Here is a 19191-nt window from a genome sequence, read left to right as displayed (position 1 = left end):
TGACATGACTCAAATAGTTGAAAGAAGACTTTATAAATTCACACTTTCCAAGCTTCCAAGTACCTTACGTGTTCTTCATCATTTGAACCTGGCTTAAGAATGCCACCTAGGTAACATTGCACACCAGATAGCTCACTCAGAATTTGAGCCATAGATCTCTGAAAAAGTTATCCCAAATGGAAGTCTCCGATAACGAAAAAGATCCTTATGTGCCACCATGGTAAATAATGGCTGTGGCTCTGCAGTCATCTAGTGTCTGAGAAAGATCTATTTTACTGAATTTTTGTCCTCCTGAGAGTCAAGCAAATAAATCTTCAGTAAGTGGTAGAGGATAGTTATCTGCACACAATACTGGGTTAATTGCGGTTTTAAAATCTTCACATTTTCTTACTAAGCCATCATGCTTTAACACAGGAACTATTGGTGTCTCCAAATCAGTGGCAGTAACGGGTTCAATGACTCCTGTCTGAACTAATCATTTAAGATCTTTTTCAACTTTTGGCCCAGTGGTGTCTGGTCCAATTTTCAGTTTTATATACTACAAACAGCAAAAGTCCTGCACTGATCCCTGCGGAACACCATTCATCACAGCCCTCCATTCAGAAAAGCACCCTTCCACTACTACTCTCTATCTTCTATGACCAAGCCAGTCCTGTATCCACCTTGCCAGCTCACCTCTGATCCTGAGTGGCTTCACCTTCTGTAGCAGTCTGCCATAAGGGACCTTCTCAAAGGCCTTATTGAAGTCCATGTAGACAAAATCCACTCCCTACAGTCATTAATCATCTTTGTCACTTCCTCGAAAAACTCGATCAAGTTAATGAGACACAACCTCTCCTTCATAAAACCATGATGCCTCTCGCTGATACGTCCATTTGCTTCCAAATGGGAGTAATACCTATCTCAAAAAATCATCTCCAGACTTGAATTCCCAACATATTGTCACCCTGGACATCAGTTTTTGTATGCAACCTAATTTCCATATTATATTTACTGATAAATTGTGGCTAAAAAAGAGAGGTGTGATGTTGGAGATGATTTGTTTCCATTACCCCCAGCAATACTTTAATTTTAATGTGAAGAATACTTCTTACAATGGTTTATAATATTTGTAGTGGTGGAAAATATATTGTTATGCTTTATTAAATACAATTGATACATGTCATCTGTGCAATGTTAAAGAGTTATACTTACATAGGGGATTGTCTCCAGTATTTCTGTATTTACAATCATGGGGGCAGGGCTTGCCTGTATGTAAACAAAAATACAGTCAAGTCTATTTGCAAGAATTGCTAATTCCTGACCACACATCAGCCAAATTGTTCATTCCGCAAATTAGCATGTTGTTGTAAATCAAACAAATTTATAGTTTGTATTTAATAGTTAAAACATTAAAACCAAATAATAATGATCAGTTCTAATGAAAGTAAAGCTACTTCTTCAAAGGTTGCATCCAGTCATCAACTGAAGGAAATTGCCAAGTATTATAAATTGGAAACTGATTATTGTATTTATCAAAATTACATATCACTTACATGACATAATTTGAATGGTTAAATTCAGGACTGTTTAATGAAAATATTTTATTACCAATTCCCACATTTATATTAAGTTGCTTTTAGATATTTCTGCAACAATTTGCTCATATATCACTTAGCATTTAGTCGAAATGTTAATTGCTTGTTCCACTCCTTTCTGAATATGGGAAATAGTACAGATTTCTGTTGAAGAAGTCATACAGCTTTTGTTGACCATGATTTTAAACGCAATTACTAAAGATGGAGAAACCTATAGTTTCCATTCAAAACTCATCTATACTACAATAAAGATCGCAGTTTTTTCAGTGGTTTTCATAGTTACAACCCTCAAGAGTTACTCTGACTGTCGGATGTGCACACACCAATAGCCATTCACTAAGGAGATTAATTATTATACATAAATATAGTAATCCAGGAGACATAAAGATGAAAAACCAAATTTAACTGAAGAGTAAGGCCGCACCAGTAGCATACATCGATAGTGGCCCAGCCTGGAGCTAACAGGTATTTAAAAGGCTTGATAACGAGTCCCAGCTGGACAATCCGCACATTACCATGGAAACTTGTACACCACGAGCCCCCTAGGGAAATCAATGAGTGATCTCTCATGATTCTCAAGAGGGTTATCACAATGAGACATCCAAACCAAAGCAGTCCCACCACTGAAACAACCTACTCAATGCAAAATCCTTCTCAAGGGTATCATAATCATCAATAAAATTGAATGTGGATGCTTTCCACATATTTTAATATGTCTCTGCTTTTTCCCTAACAAATGTGCTTTGAGCAGACAGTATTTTCTTTACTGCCCTTCCATACTGTTAAATATGCACCAGTGGGCTGATTGACACTGGAGTATTAGATTATACGGTAAGCATTGAATAATCACATATATGATCCAAGCATAAAATCACTGCCCATCCAGTCCCAATCTATAGAATTATTGGTCTACAATTTCAAAACTTCACTATAAAATATGAATCCAAGCAGTTTTAAAAATGCTGACAAATCAAATGACTGGATTCCCATCCCAATGGCATCTTAGCTAATACACAAAGTAACTGGATAGAGTCAGTACAATACCATTTGATTGAAATGGGTGTGCACCATAGTCTAATACAGGGTCAACAATGTAGGATTTAACTATTGAATTAAAAGCACATAACAGCACATCTATGTTATAATTAACAAATCAGTTATAATAGGATCATAGAATCCCTACAGTGCCAAAGGAGGCCATTTGGCCCATTGGGTCTACACTGGCCCTCTGAAAGAGCACCGTACCTAGGGTCAGGCCCCCTTCTAATCTTTTGGACACTAAGGGGCAATTTAACATGGCCTGCATATCTTTGGACTGTGGGAGGAAACAGGAGCACCTGGGGAAATCTACGCAAACACAGGGAGAAAGTGCAAACTGCACACATTCACCCGAGGCTGGAATTGAACCCGGGTCCCTGGCACTGTGAGGCAGGAGTGCTAACCACCGTGACACTGTGCTGCCCTATTCAGTTATCTTGAATGTGGCTTTGACAGAAAAAGAATAAGACAAAAGGGAGTCTAATTTCTGGACTAGAACCTGCAACCATAAATGGGAATATTCTTGTGTTGGTGTAAATTATAATTTATCCAAATATTGAGACTGTGCACATGTTGGTTGCCAACATAGAGCTTTGTAATGAAACCAAACCAATGCTTTTGAAGTTAAGGGCGCGATCCAATGGCCACGTTGCGCCTGAAAGTCAGCTCGCCACGGTGCAGGGTGGCCAACAAAAGCCGGGAGCCCCTCTCCCGGGATCTACCTGGCTTGCACCGCCTCGCGAGATCTAACGCGATCTCATGAGAAGTTGTGATGTAAATCCCGCACATTGTGGGCAGGGTCACATTTTCATAAATCTGCATATTAGAGGGAGACAGCTCGTCTCACTTTAATGTACAGATTCCTTTTTAAAAAAAAATTTAGAGTACTCAATTCATTTTTTCCAATTAAGGGGCAATTTAGCGTGTCCACCTACCCTGCACATCTTTGTGTTGTGGGGGTGAAACCCACGCAAACACGGGGAGAATGTGCAAACTCCACACGACAGCGATCCAGAGCCGGAATCGAACCTGGGACCTCGGTGCCATGAGACTGCAGTGCTAACCACTGCTCCACCGTGCTGCCTTGATGTACAGATTCCTGAGGTACCCGAATCATTAGGATCTATCCCCATTGCCACGGAGACCTTGGGCAAGTGTCGTCCAGCACTGGTTCCCACAAATGGGGACCAAACGGAACGGCACTCGTGGAGATCTCCCAAGGGATCTGAGGTCCCCAGGTGCATGGCCTTTGGCAGGGTGGTACTGGCACTGCTGTTGCCACCTGGGCACTGTCAGCCTGGCACCCTGGCAGTTCCAGTGTGGCACCCTGGCTGTGCCACCTGGGTTCAATTACCAATTAGCCTGATTGATGCAAAGGAGACTTCCATTTTTGTTGAGAAAGTATTCAATGTTTATGCCCAGAAACTTTTCACAGCTAAATTAAATTATTAAACTGAGAAGAGAATTGGTTCTCCATCAATGTACTGCTTCTGGTGAAAAGGTCAGTGTAAAGCAATTATACTTCCAAAATAATTCCAGATTTATAATTTCTCACCATTTACTGTGTATAGGTGGTATCTACTTTTGCGAAAAATAACACATGGAGAAATATATATGCTGGATATATTTATCCAGAGGTTATTGAAGTTGCTTGGAGAAATCAATAAAATCCTATTGAAAGAAACATCTGGGCCTTTCAGAACTTCAGGATGACCCAAAGCACTTTACAATGAAACACATGTTGGCGTAGTTATAGAACAAAGAACAAAGAAAAGTACAGCACAGGAACAGGCCCTTCGGCCCTCCAAGCCTGCGCTGGCCATGCTGCCCATCTAAACTAAAATCTTCCACACTTCCGGGGTCCGTATCCCTCTAATCCCATCCTATTCATGTATTTGTCAAGATGCCCCTTAAACGTCACTATCATCCCTGCTTTCACCACCTCCTCCAGGCACCCACTACCCTCTATGTAAAAAAACTTACCTCTTACATCTCCTCTAAACCTTGCCCCTTGCACCTTAAACCTATGCCCCCTAGTAATTGACCCCTCTACCCTGGGAAAAAGTCTCTGACTATCCACTCTGCCTATGTCCCTCATAATTTTGTAGACATTATGTATGATGGAGGAAACACAGCAACCAAATTGCACACAACAAGCTCCCACAAACAGCAATATGATAATCGCGAGACCATCTTTTATTAGTGATGTTGACTGAGGGATAAATATTGACTGAACACCTGAGAATGATTCCCCTGCATTTTTTGAAATAGTGCCTTTGAATTTTTACTTCCACCTGTTATGGCTAACGGGGCCTCAGTTTAACGTCTGAACAAAAAAGCTGGTATCTTTGAGCACTGAGGGAGTACTGTACTGGAGTGTCAGCCTAAATTTTTGTGCTTAAATCTCTGGAATGGGACTTGAACCTAACTACTCAGAAGCAAGAGTAGCACTAACTGAACAACTGACATATTATTCCATGATCAAGACACTTAAGCAAGACCAAAGGCAAAGTTATAAAATGAAGAATTATATGAAACAAAAAGAAAGACTTCATGTATAGTGTCTTTCACAAGCACTGCATTCTAAAGTGCTTTACAGCCAATTAAGTACTTTCGAAATATAGTCACAGTTGTCGTTTGCGCACAGTATGTTTCCACAAACAAAATGTGATATTGACCAGATGATGGGCTGGTATCTCCGCTGTCGAGATTTACCATTGCACCGGCAGTGCACCCACACCCGGGGTTCCCGATGGCGATAAGTTCAGAAGCAGGGATGATTGCAGTGTTTGGTATCATTTGCAACCTCTCAGATACTGAAGCATTCCATGCTCACATGTAGCAAGACCTGAACAACATTCAGGCTTGGGCCAATAAGTGACAAGTAACATTAATGTCACACAACTGCCAGACAGTAAATATCTCCAACAAGTGAGAATCTAATCACTTCCCCTTGACATTCAACAGTATTACCATTGCGGAATCCTTCATCGTTAACATCCTGCAGGTTACCATTGACAAGAAACTTAACTGGACGAGCCATATAAACACTGAGGCTACAAGAACAGGTCAGAGGCTGGAAACTATGTTGTGACCCCCCCTTCTGACTCCCCAAAGCCAGTCCACCATCTGCAAAATACCTGTCAGGAGTGTGATGGAATAGATTCCAATTACCTAAATGAGTGCAGCTCCAACAAACTAAAGAAGCTCAACACCACCCAGGACAAAGCAACCTATTTGATCAGGACTCCTCCAGCACCTTAAGTTCAGAAGCAGGAGGTGCCTCGCAAGCCAAGGAAAAGCCCTCCGCGGAGGAGCCAGATATGTGTATATCTGGTCAAAAGTACAGAGCTCCAAATGGTAATATATAAAAAACCCAAACACTTTTCTGTTCAACTTCTGCACTTCAAAATATGCCTACATTTATTATGGAACCTGCAAACTACATGCGGTAACCTGAATCTGAGGAAATAACATCACTGGTATAATTACATGGGTAGTTTCCATTTATTAACGTAGACATGAGAATTCATATGAAATTTATTGTGGATATTTTAACATGGTGACGAAACACCAAAGTCAAATCCATTTTTGAAAGCTTGGAGTGATTTAGCAGTTTGAATTGTCTCCTTGCTTCAGTTTATTGAACTCTTGTTTTGACCTCAGACGTTTGTAGATTCAAACCCAGTTCCAGAAGTTGAGCATATATTGTCGGCTTATACTGCAGTATAGTACTGAATGATTGTTGAGTTGTCTAAGGAACATCCTTCAGGTGAAATGTTAATCTGATGCCCTCCTTAACTGTTGTACATGTTCAGGTGGCTGTTAAAGGTTTATGTAAAACTATTTGACAAAATGCAGAGTTCTCCCAGAATACTGATGAGCATTCTTATCGAAACCAGTAGCATCAAAAATATATGTATTAGTCTTTCATCATGCTGCTATTTCTGGAATGCACTCTAGGTGGGGTCTTCAATGCCCATCACCAAGAGTGGCTCGGTTGCACCGTAACTGACTGAGTTGTGACCAAAAGACACAACTGCAAGACTTTTCTTGTGGCAGGTGATGAGAGAACCAACTTGAGGGAAAAACCTATCCAGGCTTGAGGGAAAAATCTATCCTCACCAATCCACTTATTGCAAATGGAGCTACCAATGACAATATTGGTAAGAGTGACCATAGCACAGACCTCGCAGAGACGACGTTCCATCTTCATGCTGATGATACTCTTCAATCCATTGTATGACTCCACGACCATGTTAAATTGGATAGATTCAAAACAGATCTAGAGTTCAAAACTGTGATTCTGCAGACCATTGTATTCCAGTACAATCTGGAATTGTATTCCAGTACAATCTGACAGTCCTGCCATATCCAATTGTGAAAGGTGGTGGATAATTAAACAACTAACCATTGGAGCGGACTCTCCAAACGTATTTATTAGCCCCACAGACCTTAAACCTATGCCCCCTGGTGACTGACCCCTCCATCCTGGGAAAGGGTGCCTGCCTATCCATTTTATCCATGCCCCTCACAATCTTGTAGATTTCTATCAGGTCACCCCTCAACCTCCATCTTTCTAATGAAAACAGTCTGAGTCTATTCAGCCTCTCCACATAGCTAACACCCTCCAGACCAGGCAAAATCCTGGTAAACCTCCTTTGCACCCTCTTAAAACTTATTAGGGAGCCCAGCACATCAGTGCAAAAGACAAGGCTGAAGCATTTGCTTCATCAGCCAGAAGTATGAAGTGGATGATACTCCTTGGGTCCCTAGCATCACAAATTGCAGTCTTCAACCAATTTGATTCAATCCCATATGATATCAAGAAAAAGTTGAATGCTTTGGATATAGCAAAGAGCATTTACCCTGACAGCATCCAGGCAGTATTACTGAAAACTGCAGCTCCAGAACTAGGACAAAGAACATTACAGCACAGGAACAGGCCCTTTGGCCCTCCAAGCCTGTACTGGTCATGATACCAAACTTTGCCAAAACCCTCAGCACTTCCTTGTATCCCTCATATCCCTCAATACCCATCCTATCCATGTGTTTTCAAGATGCCTTTTGAACGCCATTAATGTATCTGCTTCCACAACCTCCCCTGATAATGCGTTTCAGGCACTCACCACCCTCTGCGTAAAAAACCTGCCTCGCACATCTCCTCTAAACTTTGCCCCACAGACCTTAAACCTATGCCCCCTGGTGACTGACCCCTCCATCCTGGGAAAGGGTGCCTGCCTATCCATTTTATCCATGCCCCTCATAATCTTGTAGATTTCTATCAGGTCACCCCTCAACCTCCATCTTTCTAATGAAAACAGTCTGAGTCTATTCAGCCTCTCCACATAGCTAACACCCTCCAGACCAGGCAAAATCCTGGTAAACCTCCTTTGCACCCTCTCCAAAGTCTCCACATCCTTCTGGTAGTGTGGCAACCAGAATTGTGTACAATATTCTAAGCGCGGCCTTACCAAGGTGTGATATGGTACAAATAAAGTAATGGCATGATGGGAAAACTGGTCAATGGGAAGACTGGTCAAAATATTTGATACAATGTAAGAAATGCTGCCCTAACCATTTCAGACCCCTGTAAGACTAATAAGGCCGACTCTGCATAACTTGAAGTATGAATAAGATCAGAGAAGGTCAAGCCATTCCAAAATACCGGACCTCAGCAACTCCTGATAAGACTAACTCGTCATAACCCAGGGCCGTAGGAATAAGCCAAGATAAGGTCAGGAAGAAATAAGTCTCCTCCGACCTCTCAATGTTCCCTCCAAGGACAAGATAATGGTATGAGTGATGCGACAAAGAGCCCAATGAGGTCAGCAGGCATTGCTTCCGTTTCTACTTCCGATCAAATTCCTGACTAAGCTGTAGTCACGCAATCTTGATAATGATAATGTATAAATACTTAACTGGATTTTCTGTAAAAGCGCGGACTTGAGAAGGAAACAGCAAGTTTCACTAACTGCTCTCTGACCTCAAGTGTCAGCCATTACTGCATGCAGTCGATTTGTAAATAAAGCCTTGTTATTTTGTCTCCACGAGCGTTGTTGAATCTTTCTACTATAGAAGCAGGAAAATATTGACTACACCATTTTGGCGCAAGCGAGCAGTTACCAATACCCTGAGTGAATTCCGTGGGGGACTGACGAAGTGATCGAGCCACGACCCGGAGGGAAGAGACGGACGCCGGCACAAGGTAAGATTAACCTTGGTCTCTCTCTCTCTCGGATTGGTGGTTCGACCGCTCATCCCTGACGGAAGTAACTAAACAGGTGACGGTGCTCGAATCAAAATTGGACTGTTAGTAGAATACTTAGGGTCAGGGACCTCAATTGTGGTTAGCCTTAGGTCAGGGACCTCTTGTTACACAGGCTTAAATTTGGGTCAGGAACCCTGAAATGTGATTTGGTACCAGGGATTTTTTTTTGATCATTTTTTGTTGCCGGGGCACATTTTACTGACATTATGGGACACAGTTTAGACAAAACCGGGGGCAATTCCCCTCTATTTTTTATGTGTTCCGAGACGCCTTCTCAAGAACGTAATTTCCGGAAATTATCTGCTGCGCTAAACAATAAATTGGGTTACGATATTTGGCCACTAGAGGGCACTTGGAACTACGATAATTGCATTGTTGCGGAGAAATCTATTTGGAAGAGAAACGCCGGCTTCAAATGGGAATTTTTAATTTCAGAGTGGAAAAAACAGTCCACTAAACGCCACGAACAATCACTATTACAGAGTTGGAGAGATAACGCCCGCAGAAAAGGCATTGATGATTGTGTGGTTGGTAAAGCAAAAAATTAGGAGACTTTAAAATTGGAATGTGAACTTTGGGATAGAAAGCATAAACAACAAAGGAAAAATAAAAAATCTCCAACCAATAGGCAGGTAGGGCTAGCCCATCAGATTAATTGAAAGGAGGATCCTCCCAATTGCTCTGGCATGCCGCTGTTTCCCTTCTCAGGCGACACAGAAGAGGAGGAGGAGTTGACCCCTGGACCCCACCCTCATCCTGCACTCGCCGATCCTACAATTCCACCGTCCTAAGTACAGCCTACACCTTATGGTCCCACTGCCAATGAAACTCCTGCTAATGCATCCCCCGTAGCAAACACGCACTCGGTCACATACGCAAGCCGTTATTATGGAACAACCCTTCACCTCTGTTAATCAGGCTCTTCTTGATTTTTCACTCCAACCTAAGGAGGAGGAAACCTTTCCGCCACCCCCTCCCCCAGCAAATTATCCCATTAGGAGTGTTATTAACCCCCACGCTGGCGATAATGACGACCCATTCATTGAGGTGTGGCAGGCTTTTAAACCTCATGAGCTATGTTTGATCATGGCCCAATGTCCCTCCTGCAAAGATGACCCAGAAGGGTTCACTGAGTTCTTGAGGAGAGCTGCGACCATGTACGTGATCAATATTCTCTGATTTATTCATCCCTTCCCCCAGAATTAGGGGAAAGATGGAAAAGTGAATTAGGACTTCATGGGGACACGTGGACGGCCTTCAGCGCCGCACACCAAACAGAGGACAATCAGCGTACTTTAATATTCCCTGCACTAAAACGGGCTCTCCGTAAACCCGTCGACATCGCCACACTCCTTTAATGTACCCCCACTTCTAAGGAAGATGGTCCAGAATTTTTTGACCGCTTTTGTGGCGTGTACACTCTTTACTCCGGGGACATTGCTTTCAATGCAGGCACACAGTCTCCCCAATTTAATGCACTATTAATGCAGGTATTGCCTGACCGCGCAGCATTCAGTATTAAAACTAATAACATAGACTGGTCTGACAATTCTAAACCTCAAATAAAACGTGCTGTGTCTTATTATTGGAGCAATGGCTGCAACTGTGAGACCTGTTACAAAGACACTTCGCCCAAAATTAAATCTGAATTTATTCAACGTCCCTCTCAAAGAAGAGCTCCTAAAGGTCAGAACTCTCAGACAGATTCACGTTACTATCGCCCAGATTGCACGGACCCTCCTGAATTTGGTTACCGCCCACAGGCTCCTCACCCCTTCACTCCACACACGGAGGATTTCGACAGCGCTCCTCCGCGTCGTCCTCCTGCCAAATATAATGTCACTTGCTTCAACTGTCAACGTACAGGCCACTACGCTAGGGATTGTCCAGCACCCCGACGACAAGGTAGATTTCAACCCCGTCAGCAGACACCCTTCACTACCTCAAACCCCTACTGACTAGCCAGATCGAACTTTCCAGTTCTCTCAACAGACCACTCTGACGAGCCCACCGCTACGATTTACATAGAGGGCGTGCCTATCCGCTTCCTGATTGACACCGGCGCGACTCATTCTCCCTTTCACGGTTACCCGCGTCCTCGGTGTCAACCTGGCCAGATGTGACTTGCTGTGTCCCTTGCAGGTGAAATTGTTTGCCTTGATAATGGCATAACTATATTAGCTATCCCGCAGGCCCAGCTTCGAAATATTCCCCTTTTCACTACTCCACAGTGGTGGTCGATTGATTTTGATCCCTCGCGCTTTTCACCTCCCTTAGATATTCCCGATCCACATGTCACTCTTTGCTACGATCATACAGGATGTTCGCTTGATTTGGAGAGCATTTACCAAGACGCCCTCGGTTCTCTACAATCTGTTTCCTTTGTTGGCCTTGCTAAGGGAAAAGAAGGGTCTGCCTTTCTTGTCGATTTATCCCACGGCCTCTGGCGTCAATCGGGACTTGTGTCACCCCACGTGACCCTTTCTGTCAACGAAGGCTACAGTGCCAAGTCCTTGGGATTTATGGCAGCTGCACAGCGAGGACAAGCTGATCCTTTCTTTAATGGAAGTCAAATCCTACCCGCAGGCACTTTAGAATATTTTCAATGCCCATTTGTCCTCATTGGCACACTTCACCACCATCGTTCAGGCCAATCAACGACTTCTGAACTGCCCGCAGATTTATGGGCGGCCTCCAAACACGAGGTTGGTCTCACTAATGTCCCTCCCGTTGTTATTAAAGTTAAACCTAATATACCCTTGCCCTCGATTTCACAGTACCCTTTACGCCCTGAGGCTGAAGAAGGAGTCTCAGTCATGATTCAATCATTCCTTCAATAGGGAATTTTGGTACCATGCCAATCGCCCTGTAACACCCCGATTCTTCCAGTTCCTAAGATAGGAAGACCATCCGAATGGTGTTTGGTCCAAGACCTCCGACGTATTAATCAGATAGTGAAACCCTTACATCCTATTGTCCCAAACCCGGCGACAATCCTGAGTAATGTCCCACCGGAAGCGACTGTTTTCACCCTTGTTGATTTACAACATGCCTTTTTTGCGATACCCCTCGCCCCTGAATCACAGTATTTGTTTGCCTTTACATTTAAGGGCAACCAATACACTTGGACTAGGCTCCCACAGGGCTTCATTCATTCACCAACCCTTTTCTCACAGGCATTGCACTGCCAGTTAGCGACATTATCAACTCCTGATGGCCCCACAATCATCCAATATGTTGATGATTTACTCCTTGACAGCCCTTACTTCAACGCTAACCAGCGTGACACCATTTACCTGCTCATCCGTCTCCATTCATGGGGATATGTGATCCCGCCCGCTAAAGTTCATAAAGGCCAACGGCAGGTCAAATTTTTGGGTATCCTAATAAGTGCTACGGATCGCTCCCTTACTCAGGAATAGAGTCATAGAATTTACATAGAATTTACAGTGCAGAAGGAGGCCATTCGGCCCATCGAGTCTGCACCGGCTCTTGGAAAGAGCACTCTACCCAAGGTCAACACCTCCACCCTATCCCCATAACTCAGTAACCCCACCCAACACTAAGGGCAATTTTGGACACTAAGGGCAATTTATCATGGCCAATCCATCTAACCTGCACATCTTTGGACTGTGGGAGGAAACCGGAGCACCCGGAGGAAACCCACGCACACACGGGGAGGATGTGCAGACTCCGCACAGACAGTGACCTAAGCCGGAATCGAACCTGGGACCTTGGAGCTGTGAAGCAATTGTGCTATCCACAATGCTACCGTGCTGCCCAATGAATGCATTACTCCTATACTGCAGACCCCATTTCCTACATCGCCCAAGCAGGTGCGAGCCTTTTTAGGATTGGTGAACTTTTGCAGACAATGGATTCCGAATGTTACTGTCCATACTAAAGATTTAACTCCGTACTCCTCTCAAAATGCTCCTCTTAAGTTTGAACTTCCTGATTCAGCAAAACAATCTTTTGTTACTCTCAAAAACTCCCTGGCTACCGCCCCAGCACTAGGACGACCTATGTATGACAGACCCTTTCAGTTGTACGTTAATGTTTTTGATGAATGTGCCACTGGTGTTCTTACACAAGAACACGGTGACCGGCGTTGCCCGGTCGCTTACTATTCTACGAAATTGGATCCTGTAGCTTGCGGTCTACCTCCCTGCACCCAAATTCTTACAGCTGTCCATTTGTTAGCACAGGCAGCCTCTAATCTGACCCTTCACCAGCCAGTACAAGTGCACACCTCGCACTCTATTGTGGCTCTCCCAACATCTCAGCAAACCCAGCATCTGACACAAGCACGCGTGAGCCACTATGAGGTTTCACTATTGCAAAACCCCTACCTCTCTTTTCATTACTGTTCGACCTTAAATCCTGCTGTGTTCCTCGATCAGCCACCCGGTTACCTTGTGGACCCGCCACACGATTGTTTGCTTCGGAATCACTTCCTTACCGCCCCTCGCCCGGATTTAATGGACCGGCCAATTGATAATCCAGATTAAGCTCGTGTTGATGAGCGGCAAATAACATTTGTGTCATACAAGTGCTCGACAATGACCATCTCCAACAGGAGAGAATATACTTTAATCAGTTAAGGTAAAGTGTAAAAATGGCAGGAGATCCCAGACCCGTGTTATGCTCCTCGTGCTCAATGTGGGAGTTCAGGGACGCGGCCGATGTCCCTGACTCCTTCATGTGCGCGAAGTGTGTCCAGCTGCAGCTCCTGTTAGGCCGCATGATGGCTCTGGAGTTGCGGATGGACTCACTTTGGAACATCCGCGGTGCTGAGGAGGTCGTGGATAGCACGTTCAGTGAGTTGGTCACACCGCAGATTAGGATTGGTGAGGGAGACGGGGAATGGGTGACCAAAAGGCAGAGAAAGAGCAGGAAGGCAGTGCAGGTGTCCCCTGCGGTCATCTCCCTCCAAAACAGGTATACCGTTTTGGATACTGTTGGGGGAGATGACTCACCAGGGGAAGGCAGTAGTAGCCAGGCTCATGGCATCGTGGCTGGCTCTACTGCACAGAAGGGCGGGAAAAAGACTGGCAGGGTGTGATGAACGGTTATTGCCTTATCATCATGTAAGGTGATGTCCCCTTTAAGACCAGGCTTGGAACCCTGGGAACTCCGCCTCTGGCTCCGCCCATCTGAGAGCCATACATAAAGGCCTGCCTCATGGTCTGTATAGCAGTCAGCTCTCGTCCAAATCTGTAGCATAGTTATTAGCCTAATAAAGCCTTCTTTACAGTTTAATCTCTAAGCATCATTATTGAGGGTACCTCAATTTATTAGGCTAAACTAGATTGAGGATGGACGCAGGCCTAAAACCAGAGAAGCTCAATCTGGAAGCACGAACGCCGGAGGCAAAGGAAATCTTTAAATACTGGCTGCGGTGCTTCGAGGCCTACCTGGACTCCGCAGAGACTCCCATCCTGGGGCCACGCAAGCTGCGTCTACTCCACGCCCGAGTGAGTCACAGAATCTCCGCCACGCTCGAAAAGGCGACGAGTTATGAGGAAGCGATTGAGTTGCTCCGCAAGCGGTTTGTCAAACCCGTCAATGAGGTGCACGCCCGGCATCTGCTCTCTACCTGCCGGCAGCGCTCGGGGGAATCGCTCGACGAGTTTGTTGAGAAACTCACCGCGCTTGCCAGGGACTGTGACCATCAGGATGTGACAGGGGAAGTCCATATGAACCTGCACATCAGAGATTCTTTCGTGTCCGGCATCCGCTCGACCTACATCCGGCAGCGACTGCTCGAAAACGGGGCAAATGACCTCCAGGAGACGCTAACGCTCGCCTCCTCGCTGGAGGTGGCCCGACACAACTTGGGTACGTACCCCGCGGACTCTGCGAGCCCCCCCGGACTTCCTCAGACTCGCCCGTAATACAGGCCTGCGCCACGTGGCGACCCGCTCACCATGGGGGCACACCTTGCTACTTCTGCGGGCAGGGCCAGCACCCACGCCCACGCTGCCCAGCCCGCTCCGCGATCTGCAGCGACTGCGGGAAGAAAGGGCACTTTGCGAGGGTCTGCCTGGCCAGACCCAGGGGCCAGAAAAACAAAGAACAGCCGGCCCGAAAATCGGGCTCCCAGGCCCGCAGGCCTCGCAATGCTGCTGCGCACCGACCCGACACGTCCTCTTCTGACGCGTCATCAGCCTCGTGCGAATCATGGGAGCGGCCATCTTCTCGACCCGACACGTGCGACCAACGGCAGCGGCCATTTTACGACTCCGACTACCCGCGACTGGGTGCGATCACCCTCGATCAAACTCGGCCAAAACACCTGCAGGACTCCATGATGCAGGTCCAGGTCAACGGGCACGACACTGCATGCCTCTTCGACTCCGGGAGCACGGAGAGCTTTATCCACCCTGAAACGGTAAGGCGCTGCTCCCTACGCACCCATCCCACATCCCAAACCATAGCCCTCGCATCTGGGTCCCACTCGGTACAAATCACGGGGTACTGTATTGCGGATCTCTCGATTCAGGGTGCCAAATACACCCGTTTCAAATTTTATATCCTCCCTCACCTCTGTGCCCCCCTGCTGCTCGGACTGGATTTCCAGTGCAGCCACCAAAGCCTGACACTGAAGTTCGGTGGACCCTTGCCCCCCCTTACGGTGTGCTGCCTTGCGACACTGAAAGTCGCACCCCCCTCGCTATTCGCTAACCTCACTCCTGACTGTAAGCCCGTCGCCACCAGGAGCTGGCGCTACAGTGCCCAAGATATGGCTTTTATCAAGTCAGAGGTCCAGCGTTTACTGGGAGAGGGGGTCATCGAGGCTAGCAACAGCCCTTGGAGAGCGCAAGTGGTGGTAGTCCGGTCCGGGGAGAAGAAACGGATGGTCGTGGATTATAGCCAGACCATAAACCGATTCACGCAGCTTAATGCGTACCCACTTCCTCGCATCGCGGAAATGGTAAATCGGATCGCCCAATACCGAGTCTTTTCCACGGTCGACCTCAAATCTGCCTACCACCAGCTCCCCATCCGACCAAAAGACCGCCCCTATACTGCCTTCGAAGCAGCCGGCCGGCTCTTCCACTTCCTCAGGGTCCCCTTTGGTGTCACAAATGGGGTCTCCGTCTTTCAAAGGGCGATGGACCAAATGGTGGACCAGTACGGTTTGCGGGCTACATACCCGTACTTGGACAATGTCACCATCTGCGGCCATGATCAGCAGGACCATGACGCTAACCTCAAAAAGTTCCTCCAGACCGCCCGAGCCCTTAACCTGACCTATAACGAGGGCAAATGCGTTTTCCACACCACCCGGCTGGCCATCCTCGGCTATGTCGTGGAAGACGGGGTCCTAGGTCCCGACCCCGACCGCATGCGCCCCCTTAAGGAACTCCCTCTCCCCCGCAGCCTCAAGGCCCTCAAACGGTGCTTGGGGCTTTTCTCCTATTACGCCCAGTGGGTCCCCAAGTATGCGGACAAAGCCCGCCCACTCCTAAAGATCACCACTTTTCCCCTCTCGGCTGAGGCCCAATTAGCCTTCAACCGCATCAAGGCCGACATCATCAAGGCCGCCATGCACGCGGTGGACGAAACCATCCCTTTCCAGGTAGAGAGCGATGCATCAGACATCACCCTGGCTGCTACCCTCAATCAAGGAGGCAGACCAGTAGTGTTCTTCTCCCGAACCCTCACCGCCTCCGAGATTCGACACTCTGCAGTCGAAAAGGAGGCACAAGCCATTGTGGAGGCTGTGCAGCGCTGGAGACACTACCTCGCCGGTAGGAGGTTTACCCTCGTCACCGACCAACGGTCGGTTGCCTATATGTTCGATAACACGCAACGGGGCAAAATAAAGAACGATAAAATTTTGAGGTGGAGGATCGAACTCTCCACCTACTCGTACGATATCAAGTATTGTCCAGGGGAGCTCAACGAGCCCCCAGATGCCCTGTCCCGCGGCACATGCGCCAACGCGCAGCAGGACCGCCTGCAAGCCATCCACAATGACCTCTGCCACCCGGGGGTTACCCGGCTCGTCCATTTCATCAAGTCCCGCAACCTACCTTACTCAACCAAGGAGGTCAAGGCCATGGTCAGGGCCTGCCAGGTCTGTGCGGAGTGCAAACCGCACTTCTATCGGCCAGACAAGGTTCGGCTCGTGAAGGCCTCGGGCCCCTTTGAGCGACTGAGCGTGGAATTCAAGGGGCCCCTCCCGTCCACCAACCGTTATGCCTATTTCCTCACCGTGATCGATGAGTTCTCCCGTTTCCCATTCGCCATTCCCTGCACCGACATGACCTCAGCCACGGTGATTAAGGCACTGCACAGCATCTTCACCCTGTTCGGTTTCCCTGCTTATATCCACAGCGACCGGGGTACGTCGTTCATGAGCGATGAACTGCGTCAGTATCTGCTCAGCAAAGACATCACCTCGAGCAGAACGACCAGCTATAACCCACGGGGAAACGGGCAGGTGGAGAGGGAGAACGCGACCGTGTGGAAGGCTGTCCTTCTGGCCCTGCGGTCGAGAAATCTCCCCACCACCCGCTGGCAGGAGGTCCTACCTGATGCCCTCCACTCCATTAGGTCACTCCTCTGCACGGCCACAAATGAGACCCCTCATGAGCGATTGTTTCGCTTCCCAGGAAGTCTACCTCCGGGGTCTCGCTTCCACCTTGGCTGACGGCTCCGGGACCTGTTTTTCTCCGGAGGCACGCGAGGAGCCATAAAACGGACCCCCTAGTTGAAAAGGTCCGACTGCTCCACGCCAACCCCAGTTACGCCTACGTGGAGTACTCCGACGGCAGGCAAGATACGGTTTCCCTCCGGGATCTGGCGCCCGCTGGATCCTCCACCACAGACGCCCCTTCCCGCGCCGCTCCCCTGCAGGACCCGTCGCCTCCTACAACGCACCCCCTTCCGGCCCTACCAACCGTTAGTGAGGTCCTACCGTGCGCCCCCCCTTGACACACCCCGCCGGCTCTGCTACCCCCGGCCCTGCCTAGTTCCTCTGCCCCGGCTCCACTACCCCCGGCCCTGCCTAGTTCCTCTGCCCCGACCCGGACCGAAGCTCCGACCGCTGTGCTCCCGGATGTGCCCTCAACCGGGACGTCCGTGCCCGCCGCACCACCGCCCGAACTGAGGAGATCGAGGAGGACGATCCGGCCACCGAGACGGATGGACCTATGATGGCACTTCACCCCCGCCGGACTCCTTTTTAAACAGGGGGTGAATGTGATGAACGGTTACTGCCTTATCATCATGTAAGGTGATGTCCCCTTTAAGACCAGGCTTGGAACCCTGGGGACTCCGCCTCTGGCTCCGCCCGTCTGGGAGCCATACATAAAGGCCTGCCTCATGGTCTGTATAGCAGTCAGCTCTCGTCCAAATCTGTAGCATAGTTATTAGCCTAATAAAGCCTTCTTTACAGTTTAATCTCTAAGCATCATTATTGAGGGTACCTCACAGGGCTATAATCATAGGGGATTCAATCGTAAGGGGAGTAGACAGGCGTTTCTGTGGTCGAAAACGAGACTCCCGAATGGTATGTTGCCTCCCGGGTGCACGGGTCAGGGATGTCTCAGATCAGCTGCAAGACATACTGAAAGGGGAGGGTGAACAGCCAGTTGTCGTGGTGCATATAGGCACCAACAATATAGGTAAAACACAGGATGAGGTCCTACAATCAGAATTTAGGGAGCTATCAGATAAGTTAAAAAGTAGGACCTCAAAGGTAGTAATCTCAGGATTGTTACCAGTGCCATGAGATAGTCAGAGTAGAAATTCAAGAATAGTCAGAATGAATACGTGGCTTGAAAGATGGTGCAGGAGGGAGGGGTTCAGATTTTTGGGACATTGGAACCAGTTGTGGGACCATTACAAATCGGATGCTCTACACCTGGGCAGGACTGGAACCAATGTCCTGCTTTTGCTAGCCAGGCTCATGTTAGCTTTTGCTAACACTGTTGGGGAGGTTTTAAACTAATGTGGCAGGGGGATGGGAACCAGATTAGGAAGTTAGAGGTCAGTAAAGAGGCAGCAACTAAAGCCAGTAATGTACTAGATAATAAACCCAATGTGACTAAGGGGAAGAGTAGACAGGGAAGAGATGATGAACGCAAAGGGACAGGTGGTCTGAGGTGGATTGGGAGGTTTTAATGCACGAAGTGTAGCAGGTAAGGCAGATGAACTTAGGGCTTGGATTAGTACCTGGGAATATGATGTTATTGGTATTACTGAGACTTGGTTGAGGGAAGGGCAAGACTGGCAACTAAATATCCCAGGGTATAGATGCTTCAGGAGGGATAGAGAGGGAGGTAAAAGGGG

The 19191-nt window shown here is 47.4% G+C and overlaps 1 protein-coding gene across 11 annotated transcripts in view; it reads right to left on the bottom strand.

The window, feature by feature from the left end:
* Positions 1-19191, bottom strand: part of LOC140391729 (disks large homolog 2-like) — a 1606854-nt gene that overhangs the window by 950294 nt on the left and 637369 nt on the right. For all 11 annotated transcript variants that reach the window (XM_072476520.1, XM_072476521.1, XM_072476522.1 and 8 more), the window contains one exon: positions 1195-1248. In XM_072476520.1, the coding sequence (XP_072332621.1) occupies positions 1195-1248 (54 nt within the window). The remainder of the gene's footprint in view (positions 1-1194; positions 1249-19191) is intronic.

The sequence above is a fragment of the Scyliorhinus torazame genome, chromosome 15, assembly GCF_047496885.1.
Source record: "Scyliorhinus torazame isolate Kashiwa2021f chromosome 15, sScyTor2.1, whole genome shotgun sequence".
Taxonomy (NCBI): Eukaryota; Metazoa; Chordata; class Chondrichthyes; order Carcharhiniformes; family Scyliorhinidae; genus Scyliorhinus; species Scyliorhinus torazame.
The sequence above is the reverse complement of the archived record's forward strand: the minus strand, read 5'-3'. Positions and strand labels throughout refer to the sequence as shown.